The sequence below is a fragment of the Nyctereutes procyonoides genome, unplaced genomic scaffold (genome assembly GCF_905146905.1).
Source record: "Nyctereutes procyonoides isolate TBG_1078 unplaced genomic scaffold, NYPRO_anot_genome, whole genome shotgun sequence".
In the NCBI taxonomy this organism is placed as follows: Eukaryota; Metazoa; Chordata; class Mammalia; order Carnivora; family Canidae; genus Nyctereutes; species Nyctereutes procyonoides.
In genome coordinates this window covers 31,432,294-31,453,967 of record NW_026575125.1, presented here as the reverse complement: position 1 = coordinate 31,453,967, position 21,674 = coordinate 31,432,294, and the positions used below count along the sequence as shown (strand labels likewise).

The 21,674-nt window shown below is 34.7% G+C and overlaps 1 protein-coding gene across 1 annotated transcript in view; it reads right to left on the bottom strand.

Moving 5' to 3' along the window:
• The window catches only part of CFAP47 (cilia and flagella associated protein 47), a 491,966-nt gene that overhangs the window by 103,939 nt on the left and 366,353 nt on the right, over nt 1-21,674 (bottom strand). The window contains exons 54-57 of the mRNA XM_055338249.1: nt 17,883-17,991; nt 14,890-14,994; nt 11,141-11,297; nt 10,649-10,680 (exon numbers count right to left, since the gene is read on the bottom strand). Of these exons, the coding sequence (XP_055194224.1) occupies nt 10,649-10,680; nt 11,141-11,297; nt 14,890-14,994; nt 17,883-17,991 (403 nt within the window). The remainder of the gene's footprint in view (nt 1-10,648; nt 10,681-11,140; nt 11,298-14,889; nt 14,995-17,882; nt 17,992-21,674) is intronic.

Sequence of the window (21,674 nt, the reverse complement as noted above, 5' to 3'; positions counted from 1 at the left end):
AGATTTTTGTAACATATGATAAAATTATATATATATTTCCCATTTTGCTAATCAATACTGTTTGTAGAAATACACCTTCAATATACATCTGAAACATGAAACAATATACATGTAAGGGGATTAATTAATTAATTAATTAATTGATTTTTTATTGGAGTTCAATTTGCCAACATATAGCATAACACCCAGTGCTCATCCCATCAAGTGCCCCCCTCTAACTCCCACCCCCGCCCAACTCCCTTTCTACCACCCCTTGTTCGTTTCCCAGAGTTAGGAGTCTTTCATGTTCTGTCTCCCTTTCTGATATTTCCCACTCATTTTTTCTCCTTTTGTAAGGGGATTATTTGAATAGTAATATGCACTGGGGCATTATTTATATAGCAAATTATTAGAAATAATGAAAAGTTCCATCTATTGGAGACTAGACTATAATGCAGCAAAAACTGAGGTACTAATAAGTTATAGAAAACAATGAGAAAGGTGTCCATTAACTATTTTACTGGGATTTCAGACATATACATATGGTTAGGTGAAGTTGTCAAGGCACAAAAAAAAATGATATGGTACTTCACGTTTGCATGAGAAAGAGGATGACACAGCACAGGACTAGATATGTATATATGCATTTATTCATATATGCTCATTTTTGCAAAACCAAACACAGTATGGATAAATAAGAATCATGAAAATGAAGATGGCTACCCACACAGTTGGTTGAGAATGTGGTAGAGGGTATAGGCCTGGGAATGGAATTTCTTTCAGTAGAACTTTTTATATAGTTTAGAGTTGTGAACAATATGTTTCACAAATTCAAAAATATAATTGAATTTAAAAAGTCTCAAAAAGTGGATTAAAATTTAAAAAATAGTAAAGCCATTTTTGTGTAAGTTGACAACAAAACTACACAGAATAAAGAATTAATCAAAGAATATTTTGGGCATAGTTCCCTGACTGCTGTACTACAGTACAATATACTTTAGGCAGAAAAAGTATTGTAAAGATAGTTTTAATTTTATTTAGTAGTTTTCAGTTCTTTCTTCTTTTCTTCCCTTTTTTTTGTAGTTGTAAGAATATATAATTTTGACAGCATTAGCTAAAATAGTGACTATGATAGAGCAAATAAACTACACTGTTGTGTTGAGAACCAGGTTTCTCATGTGGGAGAAGGGAGAGTGATGTAAATTAAAGAAGAACTCTGTGGTGTAGGATTGAAAGGGAACTATCAGTCTGAAACAACATTTTTAAAAAAGATTTTTATTTATTCATGAGAGACACAGAGAAAGAGAGGCAGAGACATAGGCAGAGGGAGAAGTAGGCTCCCTGTGGGAAGCCTCATGTGGGACTTGATCTCAGGATCCTGGGATCATGACCTGACCCAAAGGCAGACGCTCAACTGCTGAGCTACCCAGGTGTCCCTGAAACAACATATTTTTTAAAGTAGCGTCATGCCCAGCATTGAACCCAACATAGGGCTTGAACTCATAGCTCTCAGATCAAGACCTGAACTGATATCAAGAGTCAGACACTTGAGACACCTGGCTTGCAAAGGATCCAGCTGGCCAAACTAGAAAATATCCAAAAGAATAATAATGAATAAAAAAACAAAAACATAAAGACAAAGTAACTCCAATCCTCCTAGGCTCTCCCTCTTACAACTAAAACTTGTCAAACATAACAGACGACCCTGGGGAGGCTTTAAAAGCATGGGAAGAAGGTAATTTGAGGAACAACATGGTAGTGAGGTCCTGATTTCTTTTTTCTTTTTTCTTTTTTTTAAGGAGGCACTATGCTGGGCATAAAGCCCTATGCAGGGCTTGAACTCACAATCTTGAGATCAAGACCTGAGATCAAGAGTTGGATGCTTAACCGACTGAGCCACCCAGGTGCCCCAAATTCCTGGTTTCTATATTGTGTTTTCTATATACTGGACAAGGCATCGCAGAAGCCTCAAACCCAGATCAGCTAAGAGGGGTAGACAAAGAAAAAAAAAAAAAGAGGAGGGAAGAAGCTGATCTTTTAGATCCTGCTGGTAGACACAGGCAGCACTCTGATTCTCTGCTCGGCAGCAGGTTGAGAGAAATGGTAACAAGGGTAGAGTGTATCTAAATGAATGAATGAATGAATAAAAATGGTCCGACAATATTCTGTCCACAAGAAACTTCTTCAAATTTAGTAACATTGGTAGTTTGAAAGAAAAAGGATGGAAAAAGATGTACCATGCAAATGTTAATTATAAGAAACAGGAATGGTTACATTAATACCATATAAAATAAATTTCAGAGAAAATTAAATTACTAGAGACACAGAAAGGCATTACATAATATAAGATATTGATACATGAGGGAGACATACAATCCTAACATGTCTATAATAGATAATGGAGCCTCAGCTTACATAAAGCAAAAATCGATGGAGCTGAAAAAAGAAATAAACAAATACACCATTATAGTTGTGTCATCCCTCTTTCAGCAACTGATAGAATCACTAGTCAGAAAATCAGCAAGGATATGGAGGACTGAAATAACAAAATTAACTGACAGAATTTAAATGACATGTGTAGAACATTCCACAAAACAACAGAAGAATACATATTTGTTTCAAGTGCCTGTGGGACGTTCACTAAGACAAACCATATCCTAGGTCATAAAACAAACCTCAACAAATTGAAAATAAGCTAAGTCATACAGATCATGTTCTTTTGACCATAGGAAATCAATAATGGAAAGAAAAAGGGAAAAAAAAGAGGGTTTTAACACAGCCTTTTCCAGCCTGTCCTGGCACCACTCTTTGAATGTCTTCTCAAAACCAATAAAAATTTGTTGTAATTCAAAAAAAATTTTTTTTGTTGTAATTCAAAAACTCCACAAACAAGCTCAACAGTCCTCAGTGCAAGAGGAAAAATGAAAAAGTAAGAGATTTCTTTTTCTGTTGGTGTAAGAGTTATGGATTTGTACAAATATTAGCTTTAGGGGTTTTAAAAAGATGTTTATTTGTGTGTGTGTGTGTGTGTGTGTGTGAGAGAGAGAGAGAGAGAGAGAGAGAGAGAGAGAGAGAATGGGGGGAGGGGCAGAGAGAGAGAGAGAATCCAAGCAGATACTGTGCTGAGCATGGAGCCGGACACAGGGCTCAATCTCAAGAGCCTGAGATCATGACCTGAGCCAAAACCAAGAGTCGGACATTTAACTGACGGTGCCCCTAATTTGTTTTTTTTTTTTTTTTAATTGCTCTTAAAAGTCATAAGGTCCTCCTGGAGATTTGGATACAGAGAAATCCAGAGAAGAAAGAGATAGGTGTCAAAATCAATTCTATTAACATTTTGTTATGTTCTTGTTTTCCCAGACTCAGGGACATTACTCAGAAATAAAATGGTAATGACACTCTTAAACAAAGAGATCAAGTAGCCACCCCTGAATAAAGTGTGGGCCATCAGACAATACATGTTTGGTGGTCAAAGAATCATCAGAATCACTACTACAAGCAACCTTAGTGATTACGTGGTGCATCCTCCAGTGTGTTAGGAGATGAAGAAGCCAAAAATAAAAAAATAAAAAAATAAAAAATAAAAAATAAAAAATAAATAAATTCCTTGCCTAAGGTCACACAGCTTGTGTCTTCTGAATTTACATCCCCACATGCTTTTATACATTAAATATTCTGTGAATAAATGTGATGATGTGATCATTTGAAAATAATAAAAGTTGAGATGTAAAAGACCAAAAAGAAAAAATCCATGAAGCTGTACTCATACTTAAAGATAGGAAAAGTGGGGGGAAGAGGAAAAGCAGAAGAAAAAGCTTTTTTTCCCCTTAATATAAGAATCTCCAGGGGCACCTGGGTGACTCAGGTGGTTAAGCATCTGCCTTCTGCTAAGGGTCATGGTCTGAGAGTCCTGGGATCAAGCCCTGCATTGGGCTCCTTGCTGAGTGGACAGTCGGCCTCTCCCTTCCAATCGGCTAATGCTTGTTCTCTCTTTCTCTCACTGCCTCTCTCTCTCTCTCTCAAATAAATAAAATCTTAAAATATATATGTTACCTCTAGCTAATAAAAAAACAGCGAGAGTGATAGACATAGAAACTGATACTAGTAGGGATACTAAAACTTTTCATCAAGTGAAATGTAAGGGAAGAGGTTATTCACATTGTTTCAAATTATCACTCCCCTCATGCACAAATTATTTATTAGTTATAAGGGGGAAAGATGACCTTATGACATAAAAATCTGGTGGACACAACCTTAACCAAGTGATTAAGCTCAGCATCCCCAATAATGGGCCTTGGTGTCTCCTAATGTGTTGCAATAAGTACACAGTATGTGATATTCTTCCCAAAATCTTAGTCATAATTGAGTAATAAAGACACAAAGATAAAATAAATCAAAGTACGTCAATGCAATGTAGTTATAGAGCTGTTAATATATTTAGGTAGTTCTATATTTCCTAACATAAAATAATCTCCAAGATATGTAACATGAATTTATGAAATGGAACTTTTTGTACAAAAAAAAAGAGAAATCCATAATGTGCAATATTCTATAAAACAACTGGCCTGGACTCTTCAAAATTCCAGTATTGTAAGAGACAAAACAAGGTGGGAGGGAATTTTTAGATTTATGGGACTTAAGAGATCTGATGACCAAATGCAATGCACAGTCCTTAATTGGATCCCAGATTGGAAAAAAGATAAAATTTTTAAGTTACAAGGAACGTTTTGGGGACAACTGGCAAAGTTTTACTGTGGAGTATATGTTAAATATTAACATATCTATATTAAATCTTTGTACATGATATGGCATTGCAGCTACGTTGTAGAAAGTTCCTTCTCTAAGGCTATAGATGCTTTAGAGATGAAATTATGTCTATAGAGATGGGATATAAAGCAAATTCCCCCAAATTAACAACTGATGAAGCAGATAAATCTATACCAAAAGTATAGGACTATTCATTGTACTGTGCTCTTCTGTAGGTATTAAAATTTTCAAAATAAAAGTGTCTTGGGGTGCCTGGGTGGTTCAGTCAGTTGACCACCTGCCTTTGGCTCAGGGTCCTGGGATCGAGCCCCGAATCCAGCTCCCTGCTCAGTGTGGAGTTTGCCTCTCCCTCTCTCTCTGCCCCTCCCCATCACTTGTGTGCATGCTCTCTCTCTCTCAAATAAATAAATAGGAAATAAGCTCTATTGATTGACATTAAGTATACGAGATGATAATGTTACATGTACATATTTCACAAATCAATATATACACATAAAACTGAATGCTGAGAAATAGTTACTAGTTGAGGTATATGATTTTAAAATATATTTTGAAACCTCTGTGTGAAGACCAGTGCTTCTGAAAGTGTAGTCTTTTGACAACCTACACTAGAATAAATTATGCTGGTAGAGTCTTATCATAGACATAATGAATCAGAATAACTGAATGTGGACCTGGGAATCTAAATTTTGATAAGTTCTCAATTATTGGTTATTGACTTTTAAGAGCTACTAAACAAGAAAAAGAGGAGTTCCAAATATTAAGTCTCCTAGAAAGTATCTAGAGTAAAACAAAACAAAAAAAAAGATTATAAGCAAGTTGAATCTCAGATTACTTTTCGAAAAAGCGGCTATAACAGTAATTTTATATTTAATTTTCCACACTACAAAAACATTAGCTATTTGCTGTAAGCAAAGCAAACTAAGACAAACAATCTAATTAAATTAGGGTATAAAGGGACTGCTTTATATTTGATACTCCAACATCCCTGCCTGCCAATCTCAAAACTCCTAGTACTATTTATGTATTTATTTATTTATTTATTTATTTATTTATTTATTGAAATACTTAAAAAGTTGATTATCTCAATTTGGGAGAGACTTTGAGAGTGTGGTACTTTTTCTTACACCTATTTCTCTCTCTTTTTATGTATACATAAAGCTATGCACCCCTTGATTGGCAATATAAAATGATTACTACATATTTAACATAAATATTTTAGATAAGATTCAGGGGGTCTCCAGGGATAAGATTTTCATAAACTAATTCTAACATGTCAAATCAAATGCACTAGACGTTGTCCTGTATCATTAATATGTCATAACTACGCTACACTGTGTGCTTTATTACTTTACTGCTGGTGAACACCATGGTCATAGAGAACCCTGAGTCAACAAGAAGTCAACATAGTATTTTGTTTACATCAGTCAACCCTCAAAATGGAAGTTGATATTTGAAAAACTAATATGATAATTGGTAGGTATACTTCTATCCCTATGTTACTTTGTTTTTGCTCTTCAGTAAAACTATTGATGTCTAGAAAAGTAGCCACTTAAACATTTGAATCAAATCACTAATACTGCATTTAAATTTGAATTCAGTAGGAAGAGTGAATAATCTCAAGACTATAGCTATTTTAGTAGAAATCAAAACTGCTACTTTACATGCATCAGTTACTGCTTCATTCACTTATGTAACTTTGAGGTATATAGCCCATAGTGATATTTCACAAATAGATTGCCACATGAGATCAAAATCTGGTGTATATATGTATGAGTGTATGTATATTGCCGATATAGTTATTTTGAAATTTGCATATGTTTTCAGCATAAAATAGATGCTCAGTAAATAATCAGTGACTGAAGATTCAATTCCTGCTCTACCAACAATGACAACACTGAAATACTCATTTAGGTAAAAATAAAGCTATGAGTTAATGTAACCCCTGCCATTAACGAGCACAGATTAGCAGGTTTGGAATGTGGTTACACGAACAAGGGCACATACATACATATAATGGAGATGTGTCCTTAAGTTCCTAAATTCATCAGGTCCTATTTTCTAATGTTTTGACTCAGACCCATTCATGGCTACCTTTCCTTTTTCCACCTTTATTTCTGGCTAAGTGGGGTAGCAACTTGAAAGCAGGGATAGGGGTGGAGGGCATAATTACTGATGGGAGAGGATTGTGGGAACTGAGTCTACTGAAAGCAGTCACGGAGTAAGGGTACATGTCCAGGCTGAACAAGTAGGCCAAGATAGGAAATCCAAACATGTGTTGATGAGACAGAGCAAGAGTCTGATGGCAGAGTTAAAAAGAGAAAGGAAAGATCTGAAGAGCTGAGAACATGCAAAAGGAGTGGCAGTCAGAGGTATTTCCTGAGGTCCTTTGATTGGGCAGGGGGAGGCCTGTTTTCCTTGAGATCTTAGGGGAGGAAGCAAGTGCCATTCTTTAGAGCCTTATTGGTATGGGGATTTATAAGTACTATCTGTAAGCAGACAACTTAGAATCCCAGTCAGGTGGTCCTGGAGAAGACAGCTAGATGTGATGAGTTCAAGACACTGTTCAATCACTTACTCATTGTATGGCTTTGGGAGATTTTTAAGCTTCAGATTCTACATCTGAGAAACCTCTCAGAGTGTTTTTAAAGATAGGGTATAGTCACATTTACAGAGCTCAAATGTGGTACCAAGTGAATGTATAACAAAGTGAGTTTCGTAGGTTATTTGAAGCTTTTGTGTACCATCCTGCTCCTCATGGGACTCATAATGGTCCCCTTTGGAGAAGTCTCCACTATTCTCTGAGTGTTTAGGCCATTTCCTCTCTAGCCACCCTACCTCATTCACCATTTAAAGGTGGCATGAATTAAGATATGAATAGATCCCTGAAATATAAGCTTTTCAACACCTTGCCTTGTGTAATGTTCAACTGAAAGAACTTAGAGACAACGTACAATAGAATTAAAGAATTAAATAGAATTTAATTAAATAGAATTAAAAGATTTTTGAATGTCAAAAGGCAGTATTTCTGAGATAAGTGATTAAAATGGAAGTAGCTAAAATATCAGCAGAAGAAAAGACATTAGAGAATTGCCAATATAAAAGTTTGAGAATGAGTTTGCAATTCTAAAAACATTGCCTTCTTGGAAAAATGATGTGTTTTGAAAGATATCTTTTCCTATATATCTTATCTATCTTATCCATCTGTCTATCAAAAGAAAAATCAGGAATGCAGGATCTGAAATACTGTGAGATCTCTCTCTCAGCAGCCACCAACTTGATGCTATCAACTTCCCTTAGGGGATTCTGTGAATTCTGTAGCATCTGCAGAAATACTGACATCTTCTTTCGAAAGATAGCAAGGGAATACATAGTCCTATCATGAAGTAATTTTTAAAAAGATTTAATTTATTTATTCATGAGATACACACACACACACAGAGAGAGAGAGAGAGAGAGAGAGAGAGAGAGAGAGAGGCAGAGACACAGGCAGAGGGAGAAGCAGGGTCCATGCAGGGAGCCCGACGTGGGACTTGATCCCAGGTCTCCAGGATCAGGCCCTGGGCTAAAGGCGGCGCTGAGCCCCCCGGGCTGCCCTCATGAAGTAATTTTAAGACATTTGCAAATATTTAAATATTTAGGTATTAATTTATTACCTTTTGAAATGAGTATATTCGGCATACATGTTAATATTTTTATCCTTGTCAGTCATGTTTCCTTGTGGCCCTTCAACAATTCAGGCCAGCTTATGAGGTTTAGTTGCTAAGGAATATGAATGCAAGAAGTCATGAACATGGTGGCTAGAAAAAATAGAACCCACAAAGAAAGAAGGAAGAGGTGAGAGAGAGAGAGAGAGAGAGAGAGAGAGAGATTTCATTACCACAAAAAGGAAAGGAGAAATATCTTCATAAAGGAAAAGGAGAAGTGAAAGAAAGGAAGATTTCAGAGGTTTTGTCTTTTTTTTTTTTTTTTTTTTTGTCCCTGGTCTCCTCAGGTTGAAGCAAGGAGGAGAACCGGAGTCTGAACATTTACTCAAGAGAGAGGGAGTTTGGGGCCCCTGGGTGGCTCAGTTGTTTAAGCGTCTGCTTTGGCTCAGGTCAGGAGCTCAGGGTCCTGGCATCGAGCCCCATGTTGGGCTCCCTGTTCAGCGGTGAGTCTGTTTCTCCCTCTCCCTCTTCAGTTACCCCTCTGCCTGCTTGTGCTTGCTCTCTTTCAAATAAATAAATATAATCTTAAAAAAAATTAAAAAAAAGAGAGGGAGTTTGCTTAAAAGAGACTGTTTTAAATACAAAAGACTAAGAAATCTTTCATTGTCAAACTTACTGTTTTTTTTTCTGTTATATAGCAAAACCATTTTAGACCAATTAAAGAAAACCAAGAAGCCACAAATTACTTCATATTCTATTTTTAATGTTAACAATCTTGATCCAATATGTTTTTATAACATTCTCATAGTTATGAGGTGATTTGGCTGCAATTCCCTTGAAAATTCCATCCCTTGGACAGATCCATTTATCAGCCTTGTGTGTTGTTCCCATACCAGGAATTCTGAGCACCAGAAGTGGTACAAACTTCACAAACATGTATTTTCTTAGTGCCTATCTAAATTTGTGATTTCTAATCCCAGCCAAATACAATAACTTTTATATTTTAATTGTGTCAGCTCCTCCTCAATTCCCTCCAGCAATGATTTCAAACCACTGGGCCACTCTTCAAATCTCTTATTCTATTGCCTTTCCTCAGCAGATAAAAATATTAACATAACTGCACTTAATTCCCAAGTCCCTCTGCGATCTAACAATTTATCCACAGTCACCTTTGTTTTATCCTACTTCCACCTGTTCAAAGGCATAAATGCCGCTCCTGTTCATGGCTCTTCCTTCAAGTCTGATCTTAGTCCTCCTAGAGCCTTACCCATCAGTAAAACCCTACCCCCTTTACAGTTGTAAGTTCTGCTCCACCCTGGCTTCTTCTTTCTGCCTATACATAGGTTCACATCTCTTTCATATTAAAATGCTGACTTCCTTGAGTTTCTAATCAACTTTCAGTAAATACTGCTGTGTCTCTCCTCAGCACAGCCCAAGTCTTCATAAGGGAATTGTACATTAGATGACATTATGTTCTTAGTTTTTACTTAATTATTTCATACCAGGAGTAAATGATCAGGAAATGATCAGGAAAGATGAAAACTTCAACAGGTAAATGATAGTGTTCAGCTTCAACTTTAATAAAAAAATAGTCATTTGCAATCATGATAAAATACCTCTTTGCCTCAATCAGATTGATGGAGATTAAGGATAATGCTACTGGTCAGGGTTTACAAGGTTCAGGAAAAGTGAAGTGTGTTTGTAATACATTCCTGAGAGCAGCATGAATTGCAACAGTATAACTATTCTGGAGAGCAAGTTGGTTATTTATCTCAAAAACCTTAACATATATGCATTCCTTTTGGCCCAATGTTTGAACTATATACAATGAATTGTGGTAGTAGTAGTAGTTTTAGTAGATGTAGTAATAATATTTGAAAAGATAAATTAGTGATGTCTAATACTAGATTTAAAATGTGTTTCAGAAAACTCATAATGAGTTGGTTTTCAGACCTTCATTATTTGATCTTTTAATAAAAAGTAAACAAACTCCACATGATCTTATTTAAAAACATGTATCTTCAATATGACATGAAAAAACCACAAGTTTTGTTAGAACCAAAATTTAATCCAAATATTCTATTTATAAAAAAACTGGGTGAAAACAGTATGAAGTTTCCTTCAAAAGCTAAAATAGAAGTACCCTACGATCCAGGAATCACGCAACTGGGTATTTACCAAAAAAATACAAAAACACTAATTCCAAGGGATACATGCACCCCTATGTTTAAATGATGATGATAATAATGGGTGATATGTGAAATTATTAAATTTCTATGTTGTGTACCTGAAACAAATATAACACTGTATGTTAACTATATGAGAATTAAAATTTTTAAAAAAGAAAAGGGGGAAATGAAACAAGACAAAAACACAAACCAAAAACAAAAACACTAGAATTTCTAAAAACTTTTAAGGAATCAGCACTGGCATATTTGAATCATATCACAATAATTTCATAAATCTATTACTTTACATATTTGGCTTTACAGATAAAATTGGAAGAACTTGACTTGGTACATAAATTCCTAATTTCTTAATCTGGCTCCACCATTTATAAGCTGTGATTTCAGCCAAGATATTTCATCTCTCATATCTTGTTTTCTCTTTTATAAAATGATGCTGTTGAAATAGCTAATGGATCTCTAAATTGTAAATTATCTCTATAATGGTCTGATTCTGTGATAAAATCAGTTTGACTAATGATTACAAAATAACATATGTAAAATATAAAAAAAACCACTTACTTGTTAGTACAATATTGACCAAAACCTCTTCCTTGGTGGGATTTTGGAAAGGTATAACAAGAATCGATTGAAGATGGAGGTATGTGGTTATTCTCTCTATGTCTATAGGCTGAGGGAATAGTCCTACTCCAGAGAGGCAAAACATCCATTCTTTAAACTGTTTAAAGATAAAATATTCGTGAGATATATATCCTAATCACATACATTTTCTTTGCAACCCTTAATAAATGTGATATGCATAAAAATCTTGGTAGATAAGAAACATTTCGGGGTGCCTGGGTGGCTCAGGGAGTTAATTCTTGATTTTGGCTCAGGTTGTGATCTCAGGGTCATGAGATCAAGCCCCATGTTAGGCTCCATTCAGTGGGGAGTCTGCTTCTCTCCCTCTCTCCCTTTGCCTCTCCTCCTTGGTCTCTCTAAAATAAATAAATGGATCTTTATTTAAAAAATAATCTGTTGTTAATATTTAATATGCATTGTTTTATATTTTTTTCTTTTCTGAATTCCTTTTGATTTTATTGAATAGTCAATGTATTTCTGCACTACAAAAAGGGGCAAAAGACCAATACTCGGGCAGCCCAGGTGGCTCAGCGGTTTAGTGCTGCCATCAGCCTAGAGCCTGATCCTGGAGACCCGGGATCGAGTCCCACGTCGGGTTCCCTGCATGGAGCCTGCTTCTCCCTCTGCCTGTGTCTCTGCTTCTCTCTCTCTGTCCCTCATGAATAAATAAATAAAATCTTAAAAAAAAGAGAGAATACTCAAATATTAAGCATATTTCTATGCTTAAAAGGTTATTTATAGCAACATAAAAGAGAAATCTTTATGAAAACCTTGCATTTCTGCTCAAGGTTTTTTAAGAAATCAGTTTGCCTAGCGAACCGGATACTAAACACTACATGAAGTTCCCAAAATTTTAGGGTGAATTTCAAATGAAATTCAGGTAGTTATCACATGAAGGAAAAGATGGTGAGGCACAGATTGAAGTCCCACTAAAAGGAAGTGCACAACTGCATGCCATTCTATTTATCCCTACTGTCTAGTACAGTGTATGTTCCGCTATGACAGGAAAGGAAAAAATGACTCAAAAATGATGTGAAGGAGATTGCATGTAGCCATTGTTCTTATTTGAGCTTCACAAACCTGCAAAGCACTATTTGAAAATGTTCCTTTGTGTTCATTTAGAATAAAAGTCCCAAGAGTACAACTGACTGTGACTCAGTTCTGCACTGAACACTGCTAATGTTACAGATGAATAAAGAGATCACAAAATGAAAACCAACAAACAATAACCTAGCCTATAACCTCTTAAACTACATCAATGTGTCCAGGCTGAAACTCCAACAAAAGAGGAAAATTTTTAAGATCATTTCAAACTAGGACAGATGGTGACAGTAAATCCATAAAATGCTGTCTCGGTATAGGAAGGATTAAAGGTAAGTTTTATCTGCATAGATCTTCAAATGATTGCATTACTTTTAGTTAGAGATTCTACTAGCAGAATACAAGTACACTATATTTTCACTTACAATGTCCTACCCTGATTCCGCACAATTGAATGACTAGAATCAAGCATCAGAGCTCGATTATATTAACAACTGTTCTACACAAGTTACTTGCTTTTTTGGCTACTTAATAAAAATCAATCCTGGATAACAGAAATTAAGTTATTTTAAACCACTGAGAATGAGCCAAACTACAAAAACGAGAAGGTCATGTTTTCACATCTCGCCAAGTGGCCTAGAATAGTGTAGCTTCTAAACTAAGCTACATCCCACCATTATTGAACACTAGTATCCAACAACTACCCTGGCATTGCTTAAATTATGCCATTAGGTTCAGAGAGGGAAATTAAAAAGTATCCAAATGAACATGGCCATTTAAAAAAAAGTAACATTTTTAGCTTATCTTTATCTCAAACTTTTTTGAAAAAAGACACAGCACCACCTTAGAGACCCAATTCTAGGGGTGCCTGAATGGCTCAGTTGGTTAAGCATCTGACTCTTGATTTTGGCTCAGGTCATGAGGCTCCACACTCAGCAGGGAGTCCGCTTGAGATTCTTTCCTTCTCCTTCTGCTCCCTCCTGCATACTTTCCTCTCTCTCTGCCTCTCCCTCCCCCCCCCAACTAACTAACTAACTAACTAACTAACTAACTAAATAAATAAATAAATAAATCTTTAGAAAAAAAGATCTGCCTTGTTAAAATTATTTTTGTAGAAGGAAATAATCTTCACTATACTTTCCCTCTTCTGTATGAAAAGGATAATTATTTTTCATTCTTTAGTATTTTTGAGAATCAAGCATACTTCCAGAGCATTGCTTCAGTTTACATAAAAGTTAGTCATCATGTAGGAAATTTAATAGCCTAAATTTCTTCTTCTGAAGGTAAATTACACATGTTTTAGAAAAGAGGATACTCCAGTCACCCACAGGTCTTGCACTGACATGGGGTCCCCTGGATTATATTTTATTCCCCTGCCTCTCAGGAAATTTTTGTAAGTTCCTTGGTGTCCCAAAGGATTTAAAGCACATTTTAAAGGTTTTGTAAGCTCCTTGGTGTCCCATAGGATTTAAAGAACATTTCTCCACTTACTCCCTCATCATTAACACTTAAAGAAATAAAAAATAATAATAACTGTCAAAAGTCATGTAAAAATTTATTAGCAGTAAGAGATTTATAATCACTTAGCAATCTGCAGGTAGCTCCAAAAACAGTCAAGAAGACAGGTTGAAGTCACATGTTCTGAGTTCAGGTCTGAGTTAATCATCTTACTAGCTGCCTGACTTTAATTTCTTTGTTTCCTAATGCATAAAACAAGATTGATAATACTTCTACCATAGGACTGTGGTGAGAATGAGTTGATATAATTCTTTGAATGGCATGTAGCAAGTTAAGAGATGCTTAAAAATTATTAAGCAAAATTATTATTGTTTTATTATTATTATTTTTAAAGATTTTATTTATTTGAAAGAGAGAGAGAGAGCAAGCGAGTGGGATAAGGGGCAAAGGGAGAGAATCTCAAGCAGACTCTGCACTGAGCACGTAGCCCAACATGGGGCTTGATCTCACGACCCTGAGAACTTGACCTGAGCTGAAATTAAGAACCAGATGCTTGGGACCCCTGGATGGCACAGTGGTTGAGCATCTGCCTTCAGCTCAGGGTGTGATCCCGAGGTCTAGGGTTCAAGTCGGGCTTCCTTCATGGAGCCTGCCTCACCCTCTGCCTATGTCTCTGCCTCTCTCTCTCTGTGCTTCTTATGAATAAATAAATAAAATCTTAAAGAAAAAAGAGTTGGACGCTTAACTGACTGAGTCACCCAGGTGCCCTTTAAGTCTTCTTGCTTCTCAAAATTTATTATTAATCAGTAAAACTGTGTAGATGAAATAGAATGAAAAAATAATACAATATTTGCAAGATTACAATTTGTATAGTTTTATATTTAAGTTCATGTAAATATGACAGAATATTAACATAAATGCCAACAAAATGGCATTTCCATGAAAATACCTGTATTTCAAATCTCGTAGTACATTCTCCTTCATCCAAGTAATCTAAGAATTTAAAAATGCCTTCTTTAGATGCCTCCACGTGCACCATATATACTGTATTTCCAAAAGTTCATTTAATTAATACTTTACAATGAACTTATTTTGCTGGCAAAGTACGTTAAGTGAATGAATTAGTTTTACTTATTCATTGACTATGAAATTTAATGAACTTGACTTGGTCCAAGAATAGTCTATCATACCTGAGCACAGTGGAAGATGATAGAAGCTTGATGACCAGTTCTTCCAAGAGCTGAAGGAAAAAAGTGAACAGATACTTCTTTGCTCGAGTGAGGAGGTAAGGTCAGCTGCATAAATTCAGAGAGGAAAAAAATAATCAATGCTTTTGTTTGAGTCAGGATCTTTGCATGCTAGGTAAATGCCAGGTTGATTTTCGTGTGAGTAGTGTGTTGCCTTGTACGTGTTACCCGTTCTTAGTAGGCCTGTTTGGCAAATATTGGTGTAATGGCCATGGTAAACAGTGTTTAGTAGTATTTACTCCATGTTCTTTCCCCAGACAATGACCACATGGAGTTAACATCAACAGTTGTAGAATGATAAAATAAAAAGGCATATGTCTGAAAATAAGTTTATTTTTTTCACTCCTTTATTTTTCCAAATAACTTTTGAAAATATAAAATTGCAATATAGCAGTGCTGTTCAAATCCTTGTAGAATATAGCACTTAGTGCTTAATAATTATGCTCTGACAATGACCATGAAATACAAATACAACTTAATGTTATATTTCGAACAGTCACTCTCTTACTATATATATGTGTGGCTTATCTACAGCAAATATTTTTATCTTAAGCTGGCTCTCCCTCTGATAGTTAATAACTAAGTTTATGCACACATAAGGAATATACATTAATTTCAATATCAACCTTAGCAAAAAAAGAAGAAAAGTTGTATTTCATATATTCTTTCAATTAAGCAAATATAAAACAAGTTTTTTCTATATCTATATATATATATATGTAAAAGGAAATCATGTATTACATTAGAAAAACCAAATACTACTACATAAACTTGGATTTTAATTTTAGTTCTACCACTTACTAACTACATGGTTTAAATAATTTTAGCTTCTCTGACCTCAAATTCCTCTTCCATAAATATATGTCAGAAGCATGTGGTGCAGACTGAGGTAGTGTGTATAACCAAATAGTAACTAAAAAAAATTCCTTTATTTTCACCTAAAATTCACTGAAAAATACCATGGTTTCAAGGAAAGAAAGGTAAGCGCTACTGGCTGGAATATATCTGCAGCAAATATACTGGTTTAGTGTAACGGGATATAGATAATATGCTAAATATAGGATCGTTTTGAAACTTACAAACATTTAATTACAAGCAAATGTTATCATAATAACCAATTCCAATATGTGATTTTACACTGGATCTTAGTTGAAGAGAGAAAGATTATTGGGATAGCTGAGTAAACTTAAATTTGGACAGGATACTAGATGGTGTGGGAGATTAATTATGCTATTAAGAAATATAATCTGAAGTATTTAGTGTTGAAGTCGCATGATGCCCACAACTTACCTTCAGACTGAACAGTAAGAAATGTAAGAGAAAGAAGAAAGAGAATAATTTAGCAAATCATTAACGTAAGAACCAAGGTAGAAGGTAGAAGGTTTGTGCATTGTATTATTCTTTTAATTTCTGCATCTGTTTGAAATTTTTCATAGTATATAGTTGAGGGGAAGCAAGTTTTTTATATCATTTGCCTGGATAATGTTTATGCTTACTTATTGTAGCATTTATGAGTAATCATCAATATTTTAAAATCCTTACTTGCATAAACACGAATTCTATGCAACAAAACCAAGAATAAAATTATATATGCATGTGTGTGTATATATATAATCTTTCTATTTATTATCATTACCATTAATGTGTGCTATTTGTTCTATAATAGTATTTTTCTCATCTATAAATTTATTTTTGAGCTGTTTCCCAATATTCAAGTTAAGTGCATATTCAGGGCTCAAAAATATGTGATAAATGTATAAAACAACAGATGGATTAGAAACCACAGTTAAAATGTTGAAGTAGAGTCTATATTCTTCATTATGTAATATAAAGTGACACCTGCAATATACTACATTTGTTTTCCCTTAGACCACAGTTTATATTCTTCTGTAAAAGTGGTGATATAAAGGACATAAAAACACCACTTTCTAATGAGGAATTTCAGTTATTTGTAAACTATATCCTGACCACCATATTCTGTTTAATTTATGGAAAATACAGTGTTAATAACATGCATGTGTGCACAGTTTAGTATAGTTATTCTAAGATTAAATTATATATACAATTTTAGCTATATAATATTTAGTGATATCTAATTTGACACATTATGGAAGTTAAGAACTAATTTCATATCAAGCTATTATTAATTTGTAACCAGTATCATAGGTATTAAGATACAAATGAAATCACATTGTAGATTTCTTAAACAATCTTTAAACAGCAAATAATAAAAGCTTTTTTTAAAATGCTATATCTATTTACTAGGGCTTCATGATTTACTGTGAGATCCTCTGAAGAAAATAATCTATCACAATTATTTTGAAGCTTATCCAAAAACATGGTTTTGGTATTCACTGTACATATTTGGTATCATTTGCTTGGAAACAAAGATATTGATGTTAAACCTTCAGATCTTGTTTAGTTACTTGTGGGAGGAGAAAAGTGATTGGGGCCCACTGACTGGTTCTAGTGTCTGCTAGGGTTCAAGGAATGAGAAATGGGGTAGAGAACGGAAAGAGGGTCAGAGCTGTTCATTGTTTGGAAGTAGGGGACGGGTGATGGGCAGGAACTCATGAAGGGCTGGAAGGAACTGGCCTCTTGGGACCCTGAAAACATAGAAGATTCCTGAGTCAATATCACATTCAAATCTGATTATGAAAATGGTCAGAAATACAGCACAACTAGTTTATTTAGAGTTTAGTGATAATGAGTATGACACTAGCATATAGAATTCTAAAAATTTAGATGGACATGATTTGAGTTTTTTGATCAATTAAAATTGTGGGAGGGAGATATATAGTATATAAATTCTATTTTTAAATTTTAAGCATTTGAAACCTTATTAATAAATCAAATGATACTTATAGTGTCCCAAAATCAGTATTGCAAAATGCTTCTAGTAGTGGTAGGTTACTCAACTTTCCAAATATACTTACTGGTGATTTGTTCATATCCAAGACAAAATTTTCAGGATTAGTGTTTGTTGCTCGCAATTCTAAAGTCTCGTGTGTAGGATTAACTAAAGGAATGATCTGAGTGACATACCTGGAAGGAAAAATGAAGTTAGTAAACTTGTTCATAAACTTGTTCAGTGATAATTTTATAAACTTGATGAGTATTATGGGTTGAGCTGCATACCCAAAAAAGATATATTTAAGTTCTAACTCCTAATACCTCAGAATGTGACCTTATTTGGAAATAGGGTCACTGCAGATGTAATTAGTTAAAATGTGATCCTACTGGAGTAGGGTGGCCCTTAATCCATTATGACTGGGGTCCTTATAAGAAAATGATGTGAAGACACATGAGAAGATAGCCATATAGTAATGGAGGTGGAGACTGGAATGATGCACTTCTAAGTTAAGAAATACCAAGGATTGCTGGCAAGCACTAGAAGCCACAGGAGGAAAGGAAGGATTTTCCTTTATTGGTTTCAGAGGGAATATGGTCCTGCTGAAAACTTGACTTCAAATTTCTAGCCTCCAGGACTGTGAGACAATACATTTATGTTGTTTTAATCCACCCAGTGTGTGGCATTTGTTATGACAGGTCTAGGAAACTAATACAATGACTTGTATGAGTTTCAAAATAAGAATAATCATGGATGAACTAATGACATTTTGCTAAATTTGTCCTTGATTTTCTATTTCTGAGACAAAATGTTACTCTACACTGGGCAATGGAATATATCCCAGTTTTAGGAGCAATATTTACTCATCATTATTTTATAACTGTTAAATTTAGGCAAAAAAGTTAACATAGTCTAGAAATAATAACAATGAGTAATAAATTCACAAAGTTCTGTTCTTTACATTGAAAAGATCCAAATCAATGATGAGTAAATACTGAAAAAAATGTGGCTGGTATTTTTGCTCAAAGCAAAGGATAATTAAGAGGGTTCATAATTCTCACTCAACCACCATTTCTAACACCTTTTGATGTATAGCATGAAAACTGTCATTCTGCAGAAATGCAAAACAAAACCACACTGAGATACCAACTCACACCTGTTAGGATGGCTGTCATTTAAAAAAATAAGTGTTGGCAAGGACATGCAGAAAATGGAACACTGGTATACCACTGATGGGAATGTAAATTGGTACAGTGACTATGGCAAACAACAGGAGTTCCGCAAAAAATTAAAAAAATAAAACTACCATACGATCCAACAATTCCACTATTGAATATATATCCAAAATAAATGAAATCAGTATCTTGAAGAGATAAGTGTGCTCCCATGTTAATTGCAGCATTATTCACAATTGCCAAGATATGGAAATAATCTAAATATTCTTCCACAGATGAATGGATAAATAAAATGTGAAATATACAATAGACTATTACTCAAACTCAAAAAAGAAGGAAATCCTGACATTTGCAACAATATGGATGAACCTAGAGGACATTATGTTAAAGGAAATAAGTCAGACAAAGAAAGACAAATACTGTGTGATCTCATTTATATATGGAATCTAAAAAAGTGAAAAATAGTGTAAGTTCTATGGGAATTAAAATCAATTTCATTGCAAAGTTTAGTATAACTTGATGACATTTGAAATGGGCAAAGATACAAAAAGTAAGAGGTGTATGTAGACTGTGATTGCCAGTGGACCAAGAAGCAAAATATATAAACTAAAGAGGTACTTGATTCATTGTTCATCCAGAAGTTTTTCAATTGAATCAAATCTAATAAACCTTCTATTTTTTTGCTAGTTTTCCTAATAATGAGAAATGAAGTTTGTATTTACAGATGTGTATCCTGAGGATTGTTGATGCACATATTTATTACTTAGGGACAAAATTAAATTTCTTGAGTTTAAAATGTTGTTATACCTTTTTCTTGGGTTCCTTATTTCTAAAGAGTCACAATAAAATATTTTTTCATCAAGACTATTTCAAACTTGTTAATATAGACTAACAAAGGACAATGAAATAATATTACCTGTCAAATCAACGAAAAACAAGAAGGTAATTTAAAAAATATATATATATATATTTATTTAGAGAAAGAGAGAGAGTGTGTGTACAAGTGGAAGGAGGGGTAGAGGGAGAGAGAAGTATCCTGAAGCAGACTCCCTGAGAGCACAGAGCCCCATCTGGGGCTTCATCCCAGGATTCTGAGATCATGACTTGACCCAAAATCAGAGTCAGATGTTTAACCAACTGAGGCCCCCAGATGCACCAAGAAGGTAATTTTAATGTGAACCAAGTGGTAGCACCTTAAAAACCATTTCCAGGATGAAGTGTATGTGTGAACTCTATTACTTTTTCAATTTCTTATGAGTCTTAAGCTCTTTCAAAATAAAAAGACACTAAAAAAAAAAAAAGCCAGTGCCAAGGTATCTGGGTGGCTCAGTGAGTCAAGCGTCTGACTCTTGATTTTGGCTCAGGTCATGATCTCAGGATTGTGGGATTAAGCCCCACATCCAGGTCTGTGCTGAGTCGAGAGTCTGCTTGAGATTCTATCTCCCGCTCTCTCTGACCCTCCTCTCACTTGTGCTCTCTCTCTAAATAGATAAATAAAATCTTGAAAAAAAAGTGTCAAATGCTTGTTATGAGAAAATATCATGAACCAGTGAGAAGAATGCAGTTACCATAAAATGGTAAAACAAAAAATGCCTCCAATATCTAAAGGTTCCTGGGGTGACTGAATTCAATTAATTTCATTTTGCAAATTATTTAATAAGTGACTATTATAATTCTGAAATTCATTAATAACAATCTGTAAGGCAAATCATAGATTATAATTAAGGCTGTTTGATTCAAAAGTGCAGAGTCCTACTATTTACTCCACTTACGCTTGACATAAACCTAGGAACAACTAAATAATGTATCTCCAACATGAATATTTCCACTGTTCTCCAGGCTTTGTCTCGAATTTCCTACACATCATTCAAATGTTTAATAGAAACTTCAAATTTACAAGTCCCAAGCTGAGCTCTTGATCCCCTACCCTCAAACCAGCTTTCCTTAGTCTTCTCTGTCTCAGTTAATGTCACATCTTGAGTTCCAAGTGTTCAGATAAAAAACTTCAGTGTCATCCATGCCCTGCTGTTTTCCTTATGCCTTGAATATTAGCAGTCAGCAAAACTCATTAGCTCTCCTTTCAAAAATAAACCATAACTGAACACTTCTCTCCACACTCACTGGCAATCCTCTGGTCCAAGCTGCTATCATCCTGGTCCTGAGTTAGCGTAAGGACCTCCTAACTGATGTTTCTCTCACATCACATACAGATACCAATTCCAGGTACTCTGTGGACCTAAATATGAGATGTATAGACAGTATATTTTTTGAGAAATGAAAAGAAGTTCTTAATGTTGTTGGTGTATGGAGGAACTGGAGAAAACAAAAAAGTTGATAAACTACATTAAATTAAGAATTTAATTTTTAAGAATTTAATGTCATTAAAAGACTCTATTAAGAGACTGAAAAGGTAATTCATAAGATAAGGTATTGGCAACATATATAACCCATAAAGGTTTGTATCTAATATATACAAAGAACTACAAGATATAAAGGAAAATATAGACAAACTAATAGTAAAATGGTCAAGGGACATGAACAAGAACTTCAAAAAAGCCTATATCAAAATGGATGATAAACACATGCAGGTGCTCAACCTCATTAGTCATGAGGGAAATGTAAATTAAAAGTACACTGATGTGCGTGCGCCTGGCTGGTTCTGTCAGAGAAGTGTGCAACTCTTGATCTCAGGATTGTGAGTT